The sequence below is a fragment of the Podarcis tiliguerta genome (genome assembly GCF_965153285.1).
Source record: "Podarcis tiliguerta genome assembly, chromosome: Z".
Classification (NCBI taxonomy): Eukaryota; Metazoa; Chordata; class Lepidosauria; order Squamata; family Lacertidae; genus Podarcis; species Podarcis tiliguerta.
Genome location: NC_139553.1, coordinates 24974674 through 24995604, shown reverse-complemented (window position 1 = coordinate 24995604; position 20931 = coordinate 24974674). Strand labels below are relative to the sequence as shown.

General features: G+C 44.5%; 1 protein-coding gene across 1 annotated transcript in view; it reads right to left on the bottom strand.

The window, feature by feature from the left end:
• AMMECR1 (AMMECR nuclear protein 1) overlaps window positions 1-20931 on the bottom strand; it is a 123293-nt gene that overhangs the window by 90847 nt on the left and 11515 nt on the right. The window contains exon 2 of the mRNA XM_083423867.1: window positions 1998-2571. Within this exon, the coding sequence (XP_083279993.1) occupies window positions 1998-2571 (574 nt within the window). The remainder of the gene's footprint in view (window positions 1-1997; window positions 2572-20931) is intronic.

Genomic DNA, 20931 nt, shown 5'->3' with positions numbered 1-20931 from the left:
TATCTCAAAGGGCTGCTGTAAGAGTAAAAGAGACAGGGAAGAACTTGTATGCCACCTTTAGCATATTATATAAATATAATAAATGTTATTGAGTGATTGCTTATGAAAAACAACCTGAAAACATGGTGGTATATGATTTTGTTTTAAAACTAATAAATGAGGGGCTGTACTTTGAAAGAGGACACCCACTGTAAATTTTATGCTTGCTGTGGGGTGGTGGAAGCATTATGGGGTGAATAGTCCTAAAGGGACATTAGTGAAGTTGGAACTGAGGACCTTCTCCCCCCCTCCTGCCAGTGTAAGAAGCCAAGAAACACAACTGAGGTAGCTACAGAACTGCTCACTGGAGAAAGAAGGAGTTATATTTCAGCTAAGAGAAAGCTATATGGGAAGGAAGTAAGGGATTATTCACTAAAGGTTGCTGCTGATGAAGCAGTTGCTCTGAAGGCAAAACTATTGAATTACCTTAGCAAATTCTACTACTAAACCCCCTTTAGCTACGGTAACAGAATGAAGGGGAGAACTGGCAGGTGAGAGGAAGGATGAATAACTTTTCTCATGCCAATGAAACTCTCCATTGCAGCCACCTCGGTCCATTCCCCCCTCCTTAGCTGTGTTTACTTCTGTTCTCAAATGGGGAGGAGGGGGGGTGTATTCTCAGATGAAAAACTTGCAGGTGGATGGAAGTGTCAAGGATTCTCTTTCTGCCTGCTAGTTCTCCCCTGCATATGCCACCCTCCACCAGCACTCCACCCAAGCTCCCATACAAGTACAGTATGAGTGTTAGGAGACAAACAGGGTGAGGAATCAGCATCCTGGGAGATCTGTTAAGTCTTTACAGGGAAAGCAGAAAAATCTGAAGGGTGCTCACAAGGTGTGTTTGTTGGGGTACACAAAGGGGTTGGGTTGAGCCATGTAGAGGTGTAGGAGAGCGTAGCTAGAGGGAGAAGGATGCTATCCACTAGACGAAAGCAATTTCATTCAGATGCACTGAAATATTCACTATTGCTTACAATAGAAGAGTAATTAGGGATAATGGGTGGGGGATCCCTGGTACATACGAGATGGGAGCACTGTTGGGATCTAGGTCAGACGTTTCAGGCAGGGTGAAAAATACATGGGGGGGAGCACACAAGGACAGTAACAGTGGAAAGGAGTGCTATCAGGGATAAAAGGTTGTGTGTTTCTATAAAGTAAGTAAGGCTTTTAGGGATTGTGAGAATGGCTGTGAGGGATAGAGAGAGAGGGAGAGAGAAGTTGTTCTTAGAGCAGGAAAAATATGGGGGATTCTAACAAAAGTAGTTGGAGCAGCACACTGGAGCAACAAGACAAACTGGAGAGCTACCTGCTAGTCGGGGGGGGGGGGGCTCTTACACAGAAAGCAATCGGTTTGGGGTTACATTGTGCTAGAACAAGAGGAGCATTATGTATTGGAGGGTCATTGGGGAGGGTTGCCGGATACTTCTTGGTACACTTTTTAAATATATACGGAGAGAGGGAACGCTTGCTTCCAGTATTGTTTGCATTAATATACGTGCAATCACATATCCATACTAACGCTACCACTTTGCATCGCTGTAAGCATACTTACATTAGTACACTTTTCAGGCACCCACCTTACAGCCCAAACCTGCACTACGTGGAACGGAGCTTACTGAAAGGTTCAGTGAATGCACAGAGGGACCGCAGCCATTATAAATATTATGAATTAGAACTAGATGGGAAAGCGGGTGGGGGGAAGAGTACACGACAGGCAAATGACATGGGGGGTGTCCTGCAGACTTCTGGCTTTTCAAAGAGGGGGGAATAAATAAAACTATGGGCTAAAGGTCATTAAAGAAGTAAACCCCCCCCCACCGCCTTCCCCACCCCATGCACACATACACACACATACTGAACTTAGGGAGGGGTCTTTCCAAGGGGAGGCTTCCCACCCACAAATGCAAGCACCCTTTTCTTTCCGCGGACAGGAGAGGGGGGGCACCTTCTTCACTTACTAAGGGTCGTTGGTGAAGCGGGGGCTCCGCGGGGGCTGGTAGCCGTACAGGTGACAGTAGAGCACGTCGAAGCAGAAGCAGCACATCTCGGCCGACACCACCATCTTCCTGCAGCCGCCGGGCCCGACCCCGGGCGAGGAGAGGAGCGAGGCGGCGGTCGGCGCGGAGAGGCCTCCTGGTCCCGCGCCGCAGCTGGGCGGCAGCGGCGGGGAGAGGGCGCAGCCGGGGGAGCCCCCCGCCAGCCCCCCGAGGCCGTTGAGGCGGGGGGCGCCCCCCGGCAGCGCAGGAAGGGACCCCGGCTCGCCGCAGCCTCCCCCGGACCCCGCCGCCGCCGCCGCCCCACCGCAGTGCGAGCTGCCGCCGCCGCCGCCGCCGCTGCCCGGGCCGGCCGAGCCCGACGGAGGGGAGCTGGAGAGCTTCTGCTTCTTCACCCCGCAGCAACCCGCCGCCATCTTGGAGCCGTCTCCCCCCACGCAGCGCTTCCGACCCATGGCGGGGGGGCCGCTCCGCCGGCCGGGGGACGTGCGCCCGCCCGCCCCGCCTCCGCCTCCGCCTCCTGCCGGGCCCGCTCCGCCTGCAGCCGGGGAGGAGGGGAGGCGGGCAGGAGGGAGAGGAAGGGGCGAGCGGAGGGGGAGAGAGAAGAAGGGAATGCGAGGAGGCAGGAGAGGGATGAGGGGAAGAGATGGAGGGGGGGGGGAGAGGATGAGGAGAAGAAAGAGAAGAGGGGGAGATGCGGGAAAGTGGGGATGTGAGAAGGGAAGGAAGAAAGCGGGGAGGAATGGGAGAATGTGAGAAGGAAGGAAAGGGAGAGAGAGAAAGAGAGGGATGTGCGGGAAAGAGTAGAGGGGACGCGGGAAAGGAAGGGCGAAGGACGTGAGCGAGAAAGAGGAGCGAGGATGTGGGAAAGGAGGGGACCGAAGGGAGGAGGAAGGGGGATGTGGGGGCAGCAGACGAAGAAAGAAATGTGGGGAAGGAGGAATGAAAGAGATGGATGGGGGGAATGTGAGGAGAAGCGGAAGATGGGAAATGGAAAGGTAAAGATGAAGGAGCGGTGTGCGGGGAAGACGCGGCAGAAGAAGGAGCGAGGGACGATTGAATGGAAGGAGGGAGGGAGAGAAGAAGGACCCAGGGAATAATGGCCGAGCAACAAGGATGAAAGGAAAGGGATGTGGAGGAGAACGGAGGGAGGAGATGTGTTGGGAAATTTAAAACAACGATAACGTGGGAAGGGGGGGGGGCGTTGATGTACACAGTGGGGAAAAGAAGGGGTATAACGAGAGAAAAAAGAAAGAGCAACATTAGTAGCCTCCCGCTTGTCCCATTTTGACAATCCCCTCCATATCCCATATTTCCCCCTCCCGCACTCCACGTTCGTTTCCCAGTGTCAGCAAAGTCTTTATAGCCTCAGCTTACGACGGTGTTTGGTTTGGGCTTTTTTTTCCTTTTCGTTTTAATCGCATTATTAAAAACACACAAAAACCAGGTATACTGTCTGTAAGGTTGAAGTTCAGCCTGCCTCCCAACCACCCCTCCCTTCGGAGAGAACTGAAAAATGCCCTACTAAATAATTCACATGACCTGAGTTGGCATGGAGAAGGAAGGCGAAATATATAAGTCTGAGTCAGCAAGCCAGAGCCTGGGAGGATCCTGTTTTTTTAAACACCACCAACCCCCCCCCCCAAAAAAAACAGCAACGTGCAAGCTGCTACCTGCCGTTGGCTACCTTATGACTGTGATCTATTTGGTGGGAAAGGTTCGCCCATGGCTCCCAAAAACACCACCAGAGAGAAGGACATCCTGTATAAGCAAGGTGAATGAGGCAGCCCAAGAAGTGCCTACATTTTTTTCATTGGTTTTAGAATGATACATATAGACAAGCAAAATAAAACAATTATTTGGAACTGTTCTTCCTTCCTCTCTCCCCACCCCACCCCAGCTTTTAATATTGCCCATTGACACTTAACAGTTAAGTAAATAGACAATCCTATGTATACTTAGTGGGGGACAGTAATAGCTGCCTTTGAGGCTTCTTCCAAAGGGCAAATGGACAGTGAACAACATCCTCCATGTTGAAATCCTGTAGTTTCCCACAAGAGCCATAGGAAGCTCGACTATTTTAAAACCAGGGCAGCGACATGAGTGTGAGATATAGGGTGTATTTTTATATATCTGAGCCTTGAAGCAGGGGGGTTAATCTAGTGTGGCAAGATGTCATTATGTTCAGGGAATGGCCTTTAAGGCAGATCATACACCTCTGCAGCTTCATCTTGCATTGCTAGAGCAACTTATTTTAAAGCCACTCACAACCCCTTTTGATTAATTGACATATTACAATACTTCAGCGCACAGTGATCAGGCTCAGTTCAAATCCAGAACGCTGTTTTCGTTATGGCAGGCTGATCTACATCCACACTATACACTTAAAGCTATACACTATACACTTATATATTGCTTTACCGGTCATGGAGAATCCTGGGGGTTGCAGTTTGTTAAGGGTGCTGGGAACTGTAGGTCTGTGATGTGAGCATGCTGAACATACTACAGTTCCCAGGATTCTTTGTGCAAAGACTTGATGGTTAAAGTTGTTTAACAGTGCTTTAAATGTATGGTGTTGATGTGATGCAAGGCTAGCCCTCCAGGAAGCTCTCGAGCAGAGTATTTAAGGCAGCAGCTCTCTTTGCTTTTTTTGTCCACCTGCCGTTCTGCTCCTCTACCTGTAGCTGGGGTGGGGCAGTACTAGCTTCACCTCAGTATGCCTCTGAAGCACTGCCACTGAGAATGCAAGTGGGGAAAGTACTCTTGTGCTCAAGGTTCTGCTTGTGGGCTTCCCATAAGCATCTGATTGGCCACTGTGAGAGCCAAAGTCAAGATTAGAGTTATTGGCCTCATCCAGTTGGGCTCTTGTGATGTGAACCTTGGGGGTTCTCTCCTTGTCCTGTCCTTGGTGATGTCAGTCTCTTTTTTTGTCTCCATTCACCTGTGTCCCAGTTTGCAGCTTGCTTTTACTATCCCACAGAATTCAGGGGGGTTAAATGATAACTCCCAACTGCTCTACATAGCATTCAACATTCTGGCCGCACTAAATTGGGTGTACTGCTTCCTGAGATCAACATTGTTAGGGCACTAGCTGTAAAAGGGAGCAGAGGCGTAGAACTCATTAAGCGTCAAGATAGATATGTGGTGACCTTACAGAAACAGTGACTGTGATCTTAGAATACTTTAAACAATTGTGAATGGTACACTCCAACTGAACATGGTTAATCATTTTAGGGTCCTTAACAACTCTTCTGTATATAGAAGGCAATTTTTATTTTTTATTTTTAGGATGCATAATGACAAAAATAGAATAGTGATTCGTGCAGTAAGAAAATAGTACATCTCTTGTTTATTGATGGCTTCTCACCTTGGTATTTTAAAAAAACACGTTCTCCTGAGGTTCTTTTCTCTCAGAGGAGGATAAAAGCACCAAGGGGAACAAACAACAGATACGGAAAGGTTCTGTAGTCCTTGCCCACAAGCTTATGCTTATGCTTTTTTAAAAAAAACACACACCACCCACTCACTCCTCTTGTTATATGATTGAGGAAGGTCAATGTGTAAACATCCAGATCTGCTGCCGTAAAATCTAGTTTGTTCCTAAGAGACCTCTCAGAATTTGAAAAACTAAGGCTTTGATGATATAACCAGTGTGCCTGGAAGTCAGCCACACTGAACTCAGTAGGACTTATTTCTGCATAGGGATGCCTAGGATTGTGTCGTATTAGTAGTTGTAGTAATAGTAGTAATTTTATTATTTGTACCCCACCCATCTGACTGGGTTGGCCCAGCTACTCTGCGCAGCTTCCAACAAATATAAAACATAATAAAACATCAAACATTAAAACCTTCCCTATACAGGGCTGCCTTCAGTTGTCTTCTAAAAGCTGTGTAGTTATTTATCTCATTGACAATTGGTGGAAAGGCGTTGCACAGGGTAGGTGCCACTCCTGAGAAGGCCCTCTACCTGGTTCCCTGTAACTTTTCACCAGAACTGCCAGATGGCCCTCATAGCTGGACCTCAGTGTCCAGGCTGAACGATGGGGGTGGAGATGCTCCTTCAGGTATACTGGGCCAAGGCCATTTAGGGCTTTAAAGGTCAACACCAACACTTTGAATTGTGCTCAGAAACCTACTGGAAGCTGGTGTAGCTCCTTTAGAACCAGTGTTATATGGTCCCCACATCCACTCCCAGTCACTAGTCTAGCTGCTGCATAATGGATTATTTGTAGTTTCCGAGTCACTTTCAAAGGCTGCCCCCCATAAAGCGTAGTGCAGTACTCCAAGCAAGAGTTAACCAGTGCATGTACCACTCTGGCGAGACAGTGTGCAGGCAGGTAGGACCTCAGCCGCTGTAATAATGCAGTGGAGTTGGAAAGATTGTTTTTCTTTTTTGCAATAACAACTTTTATTTTTCTTTCTTTTTAATTTACCCGGAGACCCTCCAAAATACATTCTGAAAGCCTGTATTCCTGTACATACACCACAACTTATATGTCTATAATACATGTACTTATTAAGTGATCCAGAAGATAGTATAAAGTATTTGGTTTTCTGGATAATTTGTAAATGAAATGAAGCTCTACCATTCTCCTGCAAAGGTAGCAAACAGCAAAGTAGTAAAACCAGTGCTTTTTTCTGGTGGTACGCAACGATACGCAGTAGTGGCACCATCCCCCCACCTGAGGTGAATTGTACTTGACTGGCTCACTTCCATCCTAAGGAACTCAAAAGTGTTAATATCTATCAGTTCAACAAATTGTGAATCATTCCTAGCTGAAACTGCCTTGGGGGAGCAAATCTGGGCAGCTGTTTCAACAGAGCACACAAGTGCTACATAATGATTGAAGAGAACAAGGAGATGCATCATGTAAGAGCAACAGGGGGTGGGGAGACAAAATGTAATTATCCAAACTGGAATATTGCCCCAAAAGTATCTCAAAGGAACTGTGACAGTCACAGTGAGCCTAAGCTGCAGAGTGTTTGTCAAGATACAACTTTGGCATGACAGCGCTCTAATAGGAGCCTGAGCACCTATGTCATCAGAGGAGGATGCTGGGGCAGAAATCCAAGGGTTCTCTCAGCATAGCTATCTGGCTTACTACATTTAGGATTAGAACACACTGACCTCTAAACAGTGCTAGTACCAGGCTATTTTGGGCCCTGGGCAAGGGTAACTACTTGCCCCCCCCCCGAAACAAATTGCTAACTTCAGTTTTCAAAAAACCAATGTCTTGTAGAAAAAAATAAAAAGCAATTCTAATGAATGAGTGACTTCAAAAATGATAAAATCCTTCAAAAATATAAGTAAAATGTTCTCAGAAATTTATAAAACAAAAACTAATCTATCCAAAACTATGCCCCTCAAAGGTCAGTACTGTGCCCCTGTGAGGTCTGTGCTCTGGGCGGCTGCCTAGTTGGCCTAATGAAAGCACTGGCCCTCTGTAAAGCAACCCCTGCAATAGGACCATTAAATCCAGAGATAAAAATTGCCTAAGTGCACCCCACCACTACCATGAGACTGAGCACAGAAGGAACATTCCACCCACTAAATTTGAACCTAACTTCTGGATGGGATTTCCTCCCACTCATGTGCTGAGCTAACATAGCTCAGTTACAGGCACACCAACTCCTAGGGCCAGAGGTGTCTTCACCCCCCTCAAAATCTGCTGGCAGGGGGCTAGGCCCCCTCAATTTTGAGGGGGCGGAGGAACCCAAGCACGGAGTCAAACACGGCATGTTTCTGTGGCTAGCTCCTGAGCATGAGAGAGGAAGCCACACTGCGCTGGGCTCTGCACTTGACCTTCCCCCAATGATGCAGCGTTGAGCACCGCCCCGCTCCCCAATCTTGGGTGCAAGACAGCGCCTCTGTTCAGGAATTCTTAGAGACCAAATATGGCCTCTTTTTCTTTGAAATTATGAAATTGAGGTTGTGAGTGTAAGAACAGTAGCAAACAACCCTACATATTGATCACATTAAATATAAAGAACATGGTCTACACCAGGGGTAGTCAACCTTTTTATACCTACTGCCCACTAATGCGTCTTTCTTGATGGTAAAATTTCCTTACTGCCCACCAGTGCTCGATGGAAGGAGGATTCAGCTTGTGCCGTAGAACCCTCTACCGCCCACCTAGAATCCTGAAATGCCCACTAGTGGGAGGTAGGAACCAGGTTGACAACCCCTGGTCTACACAATGCTCAGCACTTTAAAATCCTATTGATTTCAGTGGGCCATGGGTAACTTTCCCATTGATATCATTGGCAACCTCAAAGAGCTTAAGGTTGTCTAGATCGTTTCTGTTAACTGTTAAATCAGAGGTAGGGACCAGCAGGCCAGATCTTCGTCTCCCCTTGCTCTGCATGCCAACTTTGGCAGGTGGTGGGGAGGCATGTTCCTCAAAGGAAACATGCTGGTGAATCAGCACCTAGCAGGATAGAATTCTCTGCGCATCAGCTGATGGGTAGAGGGTTCAGCCCTGCTCTGTGATGGAGTCTGCTTCACCAACATTATCCCTCAGCAAGATGGACCCTCACCCATCCTGTCACCCAGTGGCATCAACTGATGGACAGGTGGGCGCCATTTGGGGGAAATGACATAGCTGCCAAACTGGGTGGGAATTGGATATAAACTGATATAAACAATCTCTCTAAATATTTAACAGTGATTATTTCTATCAGTTTCTATCCTTCTCCACATGCCTAATAAGTCCGAGGAAAAAATAAATATATAAAAAAGCATTTTATGTAACACTGCAATATTATCTGTGTCTACCCAAAGATAAGCCCCGATGGGACTAATTTCCAGATAAGTGTTTATGGGATCACAGCCTAAAGGCACATATAAAAAAAGATTCAAGTTATTTCACCTTGGCTTAATCCCAGCTGTTAAAAATGTTTTGTTGAGTATTTGTTTTTCTTAAAGATTTCTACATTGGCCTTCCGCAGAGTTTACAGAGCAGTTTACAAAAACAATATACAACTTGGCTTTATGCAGGGGAGATCCATTAAAACTAATGAACAAGAACTTTTAATTTCAACAGGTCCTCTCTCAGCAAAACTTCAGCTGAGTATTACCAGTGTGTTTTTAAAAAAATGTCATTGCTATTTCAACTCTTTGCATTGTTCATTAAATGTCAAAATGGGCTATCCCATGGAAGATGGAGCAAGCTTGTTTTCTCCTGTCCCCAAACCAATGGGTTCAAGTTACAAGAGGTTCTGATGGTAAGAGCTATTTGACAGTGGAATGGACAGTGGACAGTGGAACGGACTTACGGAATGGATTAAGTTCGTAAACTGAAGTACCACTGTACTGTATTCCCAAACTGAGAAGGCAAATTGGCAGAGTAGTTTCACAGACAGTGGGAAATTTTTCTTGGAGAGTTTTCTGTTAAGTGTCTAGTGGCTTAAAACCTCAGTTGGCCAATACTCATGATGGAAGCACAGGAAGGCATATATCTGTGTCATCAAAAAGTGAAGGTGTCATTCTCATAGCAGCAATGACTAGATCATTACTTGTAAGGCTGGTACAATACAGGCAAGCTCAAAATGTGTACTGCAATCTGTAGTGACTAAGTGAAAAAATAGTAAAAGGGAAATTAAACCTGCTGCCTCAATACCTTTTTAAAGTTGCCATCAAAAGTGTGGCCTTATGCTCAAAATTCATATGATTAGCTTCAACTAGCAGTGACACCTGTTGCTTTTGAGGAAACAATTTTATGCCTTAGCGTCTCAAGGTGGGGTTTCTTTTCCTATTCCTTCTTAGATACAAAATATTGTTTTCCCCATCTTGTCTATCTGGTTTCTGGAAAACACTGGAGGCATATGTTACCTGGGGAAATCTGAATTGTGAGTGTGCAAGGAGACTGTAGGAAAGCCGTTTAAACACTGAGAGCATCTAAGCTGCCTCTGGAGCCTGGAGGCAAAAAAGCTTTGAACCACCTCAGTGCCCCAACTACATTTTTCAAGCCTCTTCAATTTCTAGCCCTGTGCTACACACTTAGAATCACAGAATTTTAAAGCTGAAAGGGACCACAAGGTTCATCTGGTCCAACCTCCTGCAATGCAGGAATCTTTTGCCCAAAGTGGGTCTCGAACACAGATCCCTAAATCTGAACATGACTTGAATGCCATAAGGTTGGAAAGGCAAACACATAAAACACATAAAAGAATATTGTTAAAAGTTTGAGGGTGCTAAATGTCTGCATTTAGTAAATGTTGGGATTTAAAACAGGATGTCAGACTTGTTTGTCTTATGATGTGTGTTGTGCGGCAGACATCCCTAATCCTGGTGGCCCTGGGATAATGAGTCATTAGCACATCAAAAGAGTGAGGTCTTGGCTGATGTTAGAAAAGGCAGAGACGGTAAAAACCTGGGAGGAACAGTGTGGTGCAAGCTGACAGGAGAAAGGGGTCAGAGGAGTGGCATAGGGTGGGTTGCCGGTGCCTGGGTGTTTTTTGGGTTGCGGACCGCCGAAACCCAGAAGTACTGGAATGGGTTACTTCCGGGTTTTGGTGGCCGCGCATGCGCAGAAGCACTAAATCGTGCTTTGAGCATGCACAGAAGAGCCAAATTGCAACCCGCACGTGCGCAGACGTGCCGCTGCGGGTTGCGGACATTCATCCCACATGGATCATGTTCGCAAGCTGAGCATCCACTGTACTAGTTGTTCAAAACTGGAAGTGCTGGTGCACTTACATCCTGCTTGTGAGCGTCTAATAGACTATCTGGTTGGACACTGTAAGAACAGGATACAGGGCTAGATGGACCACGGGCCTGATCCAGCAGGCTCATTTTATGTTCTTATGTCTTTACTTTTACCATTGCTAGCACCACTGCAAAATATTTTAGTACTGAGATGGGAAATCTGTTTTGTCTCTCAGGTGTTATTGAGCTGCAGCGCCCTTCAGCACCAGTGAGTATGGTTAAATGATCAGGGATGGTTATCTAATGGTAGGACCAGACCTGACAATGAGTGAGAGAACCTGAGCTCACTGGTTGTTCCATCTATGCTTTAGACCACAGCAGGGGTGGGGAACCTGTAGCTCTCCAGATGTTGCTGGACTACAACTCCCATCACTCATGACCATTGATCATGTTGGCTCAGGGAGCTGGAGCCCAACAACAACTGGAGAGCCACTGTTTCACCATCCCTGCAGTAGGGCATCCATTTTGAAAGGAAACAATCTACAGTGGTATCTTGGGTTACAGATGCTTCAGGTTATAGACTCTGCTAACCCAGAAATAGTACCTCGGGTTAAGAACTTTGCTTCAGGATGAGAACAGAAATCGCATGGCAGCAGCGGGAGGCCCCATTAGCTAAAGTGGTACGTCAGGTTAAGAACAGTTTCAGGTTATGAATGGACCTCCAGAATGAATTAAGTTCTTAACCCGAGGTACCACTGTAATCAAGATTGGCTATATATACAACCACATCTACCTAATTCAGAAGAGATTGTCTACTGAAAAAAGACTCTGCTTTTTGTCCTCTGAAATCTATCCACTCTGAAAACCTGCCACACTTTTATGAGTCTCTAGCTTCAGGTAAATTATTAGGATATACTGTTAACTGTTTTGTTGCCTGGATATTTCTTATTTTATGATCTCATGATGACTCCTTTGGTTTCTCCATTCATATAATGTCTTTCTATTCCACTTGTTTTTGCATATTTTCTATCCTCACCCCCCCCCCCGCAAACAGTCACCTCTCCTGATTAGCTAGCAACTTTGCTTGAGCATCAGAAGATGTATGTAAAGCATGAAGTCAGCATGAATATCAAGTCACATCTCTTTAAAGCAATGAACAAAAGGCCAGCTCTGCACGGGGGATAAACGAACTTAATTTATACCCAATTTGTCCAGTCACAAGTGGCAAATGCAGCAGTTTATCTTGCTGCACTGCAGGTTAGCAGCTCCACAGATCACCTTAGGTTCACCCCAAGACCCATTTTGTACTGCAAAATAACAAGGTGTCTGGAACTGACACTTGGCTATATAAAAAAATGAAATAAAAAGGGGAAATTGCCTAAGGATTGGAAATAGATGTCTCTGAAGTAAAGAGGCAAAGTCTTGTTAAAGCTGTAATTCTGGGGGAAAATGAGACTTCACATAGAGAACTGTATTGCATTCAATACAATTCAAAGGCTACATCCAAGTGACATTTTCGTTAAAAAGAGAGAGACCTATTTAGTGCCAAGATTGAAAGGAAACGGACACACACCAACTTTTATGAAGGGCAGAGAGAACTCTTAAATTACATTTCTGGGTGTACAGTATTCTGTATTGTTTCCCCATAATCACTTCCTGCACAGCACACACGTATTTTGTGGGATAACCATCGTCATATAACCAACATGCTTAAGTCTAACTAATGCATGAAGGGGTTAAGACCATAGAGTAAGCTGTCATGCCAGGCTTAGCTCACCTTGGGTGGGACTAGGTAAGCAAGTCTCTCCCCACTTCCCCACAGTCTACCGCAAAAACTCAGCATGTCTGAATTGATTGCTCCAGCTCAGCTGCATGGCTCTCACAAGCCTCTCTTCATATCCTAGACTTTCACCACTTTGAAACTAAGCCAAGTTTTACTGTCTGTTCAACTTTTCTGACTGATGATTGGGAAAGCACATATGCCTGACCTTTGAAGAATTTGTATGTAAACCAATTTTTAACTTACCAAACATGTGGTCTTTTCTTATGCTGGGGGAAGAGGGAAGTTTTGGAATTCACAAAGACATATTTTAAACCTATATTTTCATGCTTTACTTTGCTGCATATTCTGTGTTTTAAAATCTCTGCTGGGGTTCTCTCACCATAGAGTACTTGCCCCAAGCTTGGATCTTGCCATCCAGAATTCTCCTTTCTAAAAATACCTATTTTTCCACGAACCAACATGTATTTCCAACAGGACCTATGGAATAGTCTGCACAGTGGTTCAGTATGCATCCTTGTCTCTGATTTTAAGGACTGAAGCAATAAGCTTTACTCACCACTCCCAGCTTATTGCTTCAGTCCTTAAAATCAGAGAAAAGTGGTGAGTAAAGCATCCAAAGGGCCCATCCAAGCATGAGATCAGTAAGCAAACTATCCTCCCCTTTTCTCTTTTATCCCATTGCTTTCTATCTCTCTGGATAGATGATAGATAGATAGATAGATAGATAGATAGATAGATAGACAGACAGACAGACAGATATAGTGAACTGCCCTGGGATCTTCATTCATCCTTTATTTTATTTTATTCAATTAATTGATGGTAATTGTGCAGGTTTGCTTCATGTGGTAAGAACTTGGCTATAATTATTCTGAACATTTATTATTTATACTCAGTGGTTATATATTTTTGTGTATGATTTTTATTTATATTTTCTGGAAAGTTGATCCATTCTCTATGCATTTGGACACCTCAGAATAAACTATGTCATATTTGGCAGGTTGGTTCCTGAAAATGAGGGGCAGGTTTTTCTGCTTAGGTTTGATTGATATTAGAGACCATTTTGAATCAAGATGGTGGACCAAACCTGTCAAAAGTACACTGATTTGGTCACCTCTTAAGATATTGCCAAATTGTTCCAGAGATCAAGGAGCAGGCGTGGGCTTATGTTTCAGCTCCCTGTTGTTGTTTTTTACCCTGAACTGTTTCTGGACATTGTCTTTCAGGTTGGCCTTGTGTTTTTCCTTTAAACCGTGACCTTGCTTTTTGGATTGCACCTGTGAGTTATGGCTACTATATTTCATCTGAAGCAGGACAGTAATCAAATTATTCATGATGTTTGCTGAATTCGAGGAGGAAACTTTTGCCTGTGTTTGGCTATAATTGGATGCAGTGCTATTTTTATAGAAAAAGAGGTGCCAAAACTCACCATGAATGTCCTCTTATAATGGCAATGGCGCCCACCTGAGATGTGATGGACTTGAGTTCTAGTAAGTTCTGGCTGAAAAAGAAGCCCTGATTCGATGTCTTATGGAATCAAGATGGCAGTCAGAACTTTAAAAAAGCTACACTGATGTAGACACCTCTTAACATAGTGTGGCTACTCTCACTGGAGGAATCATTTTTGTTACGGAGGAGTAGGCTGTGTCAATGGGCACTGAGATAAAGCAGCAGAAGGAAGCGGATAAATAAGGTCATGTCTGTTGACACCCTTTCTTTCGTTATAAAGATCACTTTGTACACTACGCCCATCCACTATTGCACATTGCAGAAAGCTTTTCACTACCTGATGGAATCAATTCTTTCGGCAATGGCATGTTCTCAATAGATTAAAACAGCATGAGGGCGATAGACTATATAGAAACGAAAACAGGATTGTCATACAGCTTGTATTAAACAATACAACATGTGCCTCAGCAGTTGCACTGTGCCAAGTGGCAGGATGTATATGCCACACATCTGAACGATACCAGTATAGCACGCAGAGAGCTGGACTTTTCATTCTGATTGGAAAGTTTTCTATTTGCAGAGAGGCATTTGGTCTTTCTTTCTTTCTAATGGGGGAAAAAACAGATCTACATCCCTCAGCATTTTGTCATTTCCTTTTCACTGCATCCTGCTTTTCATGTAAAAGATACACAGCCTCCACCCACCCCTACTCCTCTGTAATTCCACTGCAGAATGCTGCCAAACCGGTCTGTCAACTGCTAGTTCTATAAGGCCCAGCTCAACCAGAACAGCTGCTTTTAAACATTATGTTAAAATATTTTAAAAAAGCAGCCTGTGAAGTAGACATTATTTTATGGTATGGATATTTTATCCATTAATATGGAACATCACACACACACACACACACACACCATTGGCCATGCTATAGATATTTTTACCCCAGAACATTCGCACATGAATTTAATATCATCCTACCCAAATGCCACTGTCATCACTTTCATCTGATATTTCAGCCCTCTTCAGTCATGTGAAGGCTAAAAGTGTAGAGGGCTGGGAGTGCACATACAAGTCTCACCTCTTATGGATGCTTTAGCTGAGATTCCTGCATTGCAGGGCGTTGGACTAGATGACCCTTGGGTCCCTACCAATTCTAAGATTCCTATTATTAAAATTATTATTAAGATTCTAATGTCCTCACATGTGTGAGCTCCTCTCAGAGACCTTCATGCATTGAATGCAAAAGTCTGAATGGATTTGACTGAATGTGCTTTGAAGCTTCTGTGCGGTCAGGAACCTCGGTAGGGATCATGTGCCGGCTTGTAAGCATATTCAGCTGAACATGTAAACCGCATAATAGGCAGGACTTATTTCCCAGCCGGAACTCAGTTCTAAGCACCTCTCAGGTGGGCGCCATTGGCATTCTAAGAGAACAAGGGAGGTGTCTGCTGTGAGTACCGGCACCTCCTTTTTCTAGCCAAAGTCACATCGTGTGCTGCTGCACTAAAGGGCACATAAGCAAGTTGCTGGTGACTTTGTTGCACAACAGATTGCACAATTGGTTTTCCAAGGAGTTTCTGTAAATGCAACAGTTGCATTGGATTTCACCTGTCTATTTCTGCAACAGCCCTTGTGGCAACAGACGGAGAACACTGGATGCAGGCCATTGTGATTCTCATTTGGAATAGATTTATATTTTTTTATTTTTCATTTTTTTACCCCAGAAGCTTTCGGAAAGACCAGATTTCCCACTGTGTTGAGGACTGTGTCATTTTTTCCTGCCTCAGGCACTCAGATGATTCAAGCCACCCCTCCTTTACGCACTTAGCAAACCGCCGAAACCTTAATTAAGCTCTGTTACATCAAAAGGAACCTAGAAACTTACTACCTTTTAATTTGTTATCTAAAACTCCTGTTTGCTTGACAGACCAAAGTGTGGGGGAATTTTAATGAACGATACATCATGGAAGGGATACAATATGTTACAAGGGACAGATGTTAATAGCTGGTTTTATCTTCCCTGCCTTACTCGTTATTCCACACTCCTTGGAAACTTTATTAACTGGCTTGGGAAACTTGATTAACTGCTGCCCTTGCTGGTTTATTGATGTAAAGGAGCTCTCCCTACATTCCCTCATATCTTATCACCAGCGCGGTCTTGTTTAGACAGTGCATGTTAGTTCAAGTCTGAAGACATTTCCCTTCCTCCCCAATTAGCCAAAGGCTGGAAGGTGAAGGGGGAGTGTTGCTGCGCACACTCCAATTGCCTCATTCTGCTCTTAGTCCGGCTGACACAGAAGGCAATACTGTGCATACTTTCCATTTAAAAGTGTGTTCCCAAAAGTTCTGGTAGCCAAACTGAGGCCAACATGACCTTGGGGGTTCAACTTCTCCACTTGTGGGGACAAGGCTGTGGTTTCTTTCATGCAGGGTGGAGGGTGATCTTCCTGGAGAATGCAGCTGAAGAGGGAAAGGTGAACCCAGGAAGATTACTTAGGAAGATTGGTAGTCCCATTTGTGTTTTACAAGCTGGTCTCCGACCGTAATAAATTATTATTATTATTATTATTATTATTATTATTATTATTATTATCTTAGGAAGATTATCTACCCTCCAGAAATTTTTGCTTGAATAGAAGCTGAAATGTGTGTGTGTGTGTGTGTGTGTGTGTATGTGTGTGTGTGTGTGTGTGTGGCTTCTGGGTGTCATACCAACTTTTGACTTGGCATAGCCTTGGTGGGCATTGTCTTTTGTCTTAGTGATCATGCCCACCATAGCATGCAGCCTCCCAAAGGTTGGTTAAGAAGAAATGTGGCTCTTGGTCAGGGGCGCTAACTCCTAGGGGCTGTCGTGACTTCAGCCCCCCCAAATGTATTTGATGGGGCTGACTCCCACCCCCCCCACTCCCCAAAGTTGATGTGAGGCATGTCAGGCCACTGGCGTGAGACCTGAAGTGTGCTTCTGGAAGGACATTGGATCTTCCTCCTTCTCCTGCTATGGAGGGGAAGCAGCCCCTAGCCTGTGACTGTGGCGGTGGCAGGAGGAGGAGCCACCAGCCCTGGAAGTGGCATTGTTGCATCTGGGAATGCGGCTAATGTTTGGGTATCACACACAATGTCGTGACGTCATGTGCGATGCTCAGGTGCAACTTTGTGACATCTTGTATGATATCAGCCCCCCACCCCCATCGGTGCACCACTCAGGTCCTGTGTTGTTTAGGATGGGGCACTTGTTTGGGGTGTGTGTATGTGTTGTAGGGATCAAATGAGGAGGGGGAGAACCATGCATGCCAACTTGAGTAAGGTGGGCTATAAAAGCTAAATACCGCACAGTACATACATCAGTTAAAAACTGGTATTGACAGTTGGGGAATGCCTGGCCTGAAAGGTACATTTTAAATAAGTTACAAAAATTCACTACTTTGGGTTCTTCTGTACTGCAACGGGAATTCATTCCATAAAGTAGACTAGCAAGGCTACCCATTTGGAATCTGATTTCCCCATCTCATATACTGCCCCTAAGAATTAAAAAAAAAAAAAAACTTCTAAGGAAAATATTTAGCCTTCCCTGTGATGAACAGTTATAGGGCTGGCATTTGATTTAGAGTTTGCTGATAACTAGTGGAGAAACAGCATAAAATAGATTCCTGTGGGAGCCCATTTGACATTTGCATGAATAACAGATGAGTCCATTATGATCCTTGCTTATGAAAAGAGTGGTGAGTGAATTCATAATGATTAGACATTTAAAATAACATATTATCTAAAAATATGTGTGGTCTGGCATTAAATAACCAGCTGCAGGACTCCGAAGAGAATGAAATGAAATGGCAGGGAGACCAAATAATGCACTTCGTATCAGATCATTTATCACAGCTCCTTTAACTTCTTACTAAACACGCTGGCAAAATTTGTGCAAGCAAGTTTCTGGAATGTACATATATTCAGTCCTTTTAAAAAAGGGGGTACTTAAGGGTACGCAGTACCAACACCTCTTTTTGGGGGATTAAAAAGTGTGGCACTTATTGTAACAACTTCATGGTGAGTACTGTCACCTATTTTTCTAGGGGGAAAAGGACTGCATATATTTATTTTTACCTTAATAGAGGAGTAGCCTGGAGGAAAGAAATAAGGCTTATATGGAACACAAAGGCACTAATGTTCAGGGAGTCAATGGCCTGGCTTGCACATCACAGTAAGCCAAATCATGGCTTACTGAGACTGCTAAAATGTTCTGGCTTCTGGAGAGGAACTTTACTCCTTCCTGGTCCTTTTAGCACAACATGACATTGTACCTAAGCCAAGATTTTGCTTAGCATATAGGCTGGTTCTACATTGATCTTCTAAACGTTATAAAATATAACGTTGTAAGACGTTTAATGTTACCCTTTGCTGCTGGCTTGCTGCTCTTCCTGGTGTCATGTTTTAATTAACGTTATAAACGAAGCTTATAGTATGAACCAAAGTTTGCAGTCTGTTCAGGTATGCCAGTTTACAAATTATTATTCTTCGTGAGTGAGGGTAGAAACTAGCCTACTGTGCAAATGCAAAATTTACATTAATTGCTCTGCACAGTTTTGTCTCTGGCTGTGTCTACGGCCAGCATGTGGACCCTGGAAGGTTGCTCAGATAAGAATGTGGCCCCCCAGGCTGAAAAGGGTTCAGCACTTGCCATTCCTAGAGACTGGTATCCAGAGGCATATCACTACTGACAGTGGAGGAAGACGAGAGCCATCACTGCCACTGATAGCATCATCCTCCCTGCATTTACCAGATTCCATAAGCATGCATTGAGATGGTTATTAAGTGTGGTAATGACATTTGCTCTGGATTGTAGCAGCAAGAACATTGTCTTAAATTTACCACTCCCTAAAGCTTTTGCTATGTATAGTATTACATAAATGCATGCCTATTGCAAATTACTTTCTGCAGTCCCATGTTGAGCCAAGCAAGGGCCATGATGCACTTCCTGAAGGTACCAAAGGGGAGTCCTTGGAATATTTCCATTAGTAAATAGCTTTTCCTTCTGTGAGGAAATGGATGAAATAGCCAGAGGTACTGGGATTCCTGTGGATTTCATGTCAGTCATAGGGTATGGAAATAGCAGCTAATGATGACACCATTTGATTCCATGCCGATTCCCTACGTGAGACAGTCCTGGCCCTATGGAAAGTATGTTTTTAATTGCTTCAGGGGGTGACATATGATCACTTCTATTTAAAAACTCTGCCTCTGCAACTTTTCTGCAGAGGAAACATCAACTGTCTGCAGTGAAAGCTTTGACCAAAAATAATACAATAAAATACAATGAACACAAATTATAAATGTCATTTGTAAAAGGCCAAACGTATAACATGCCCAGTGGAAGATAGCAGGATAAGATGGAGTCTTGCTGAGAAGTATTTAAGGGAAAGTATTTGGGTAATGATTGTCTGAAGACTAATGGGTTGCTGTTGGAGAAAAGGGTAAAGGCAGTTTGGAGGTAGCATTAACAGATTGTGTCAAATGCCAGGCCCTGGAGATACAGGTCTCTTCATGTATGGGGTCCAGTGTCCTCATCACTTTTTCAATACAGAGGAAGGAATGGGCAGATCCGCCAATCTCTCTTTCCATCAGTTTCACATTTTCCAAATATTAAGTTCAGTTCTCCACATTTCCACATCAGTTTGTGATATTGCAAAGTTCACCTATACATACACATTTGTATGGAATAGGCCTAATATGCACATTTTTACTAAACAATTTCCCCCAATAGCGCACATTTTCATACGTTGTTTTCACTAATGTACACATTTATATGCACACTTTAGTATGCATGTTTGTACACATTACTTGGCTGCATTGCATACTTCAGAGAAGTGTGAATTGCTCACCCTGTCGGTGAGGGCTACTGGTACTAGGGACATGGCCTTTTCATTGGGGGCCCCACAATTATGGAATTTACTTTCCCATGCACTCTACCAAGCTCCCTCTCTGTCAGTCATTAGACACACTTAAAAAACAACAGCCACAAAGCCCTTGAAGATTTAGGGGTGGCTTATATCAGTGCATAGTTTAATGTGTTCTTGAAGCTACCAGCATGAGTTTGGCCAAACTGCGGGAGGCAGTGGAAGACAGGAGTGCCTGGCGTGCTCTGGTCCATGGGGTCACGAAGAGTCAGACATGACTAAACAACAACAACAAGAGGCTTGGTGGTGAAATCTTTGCTTTTGGGAGCATGTGGAAAGCCTGAAAATAGAGTGTTCCAAGGTGTGCTGGGCAGCCACCTGAGGAGCTGCTAGATCCCAAGCTGGCCTCACCACTGTTGCACAATGGCACCAGGCCCATCCCAAGAGTGATCTCAGTGCCAGTCTAATCCTCTTGCCCGCAACTTCCTCTGCCACTGTCGCAAGCAGTAGGGCTGAGAATGTGGTTGTGGCCCCAATGCTCTGCAAAACCCCACAGCGGGGTAGGTGAGAAACGCCAGGTTTGTGCCCTAAAGGGATAAGCCAAAGACTTCTTAGGAAAGAAGGTTCTGAGAAGGGGTTTAAAAGAAGACAGAGAAAAGGCACCATATAAGTGCTCAGGGAAGGAGTCATACAGGACTACAAAGTGGAACTAGGTTAAATAGCCAGGCCAAGTTAATTATAAATGAGGTGTGACAATTTCTTTATGTTTGAGAGTGCAAGATGGTATGTACCTAACCTGGGAGTGAGTCCAATTGAGATCAGTGGGATTTACTTCTGAGTAAACAAGCGTAGGAGATTCACTCCCTTGATCTGGTGATTATCTTCGCTTCTCTCTCACACCCACACTCTCACCCTCTGACAATATGTGCTACTTGTGCCTTCAAACAATATTTGCTGAATTCTGATGCACTAGTCCAGGGGTCAGCAAACTTTTTCAGTAGGGGGCCGGTCCACTGTCCCTCAGACCTTGTGGGGGACCAGACTATATTTTTTTTGGGGGGGGGGATGAACGAATTCGTGTGCCCCACAAATAACCCAGAGATGCATTTTAAATAAAAGGACACATCCTACTCATGT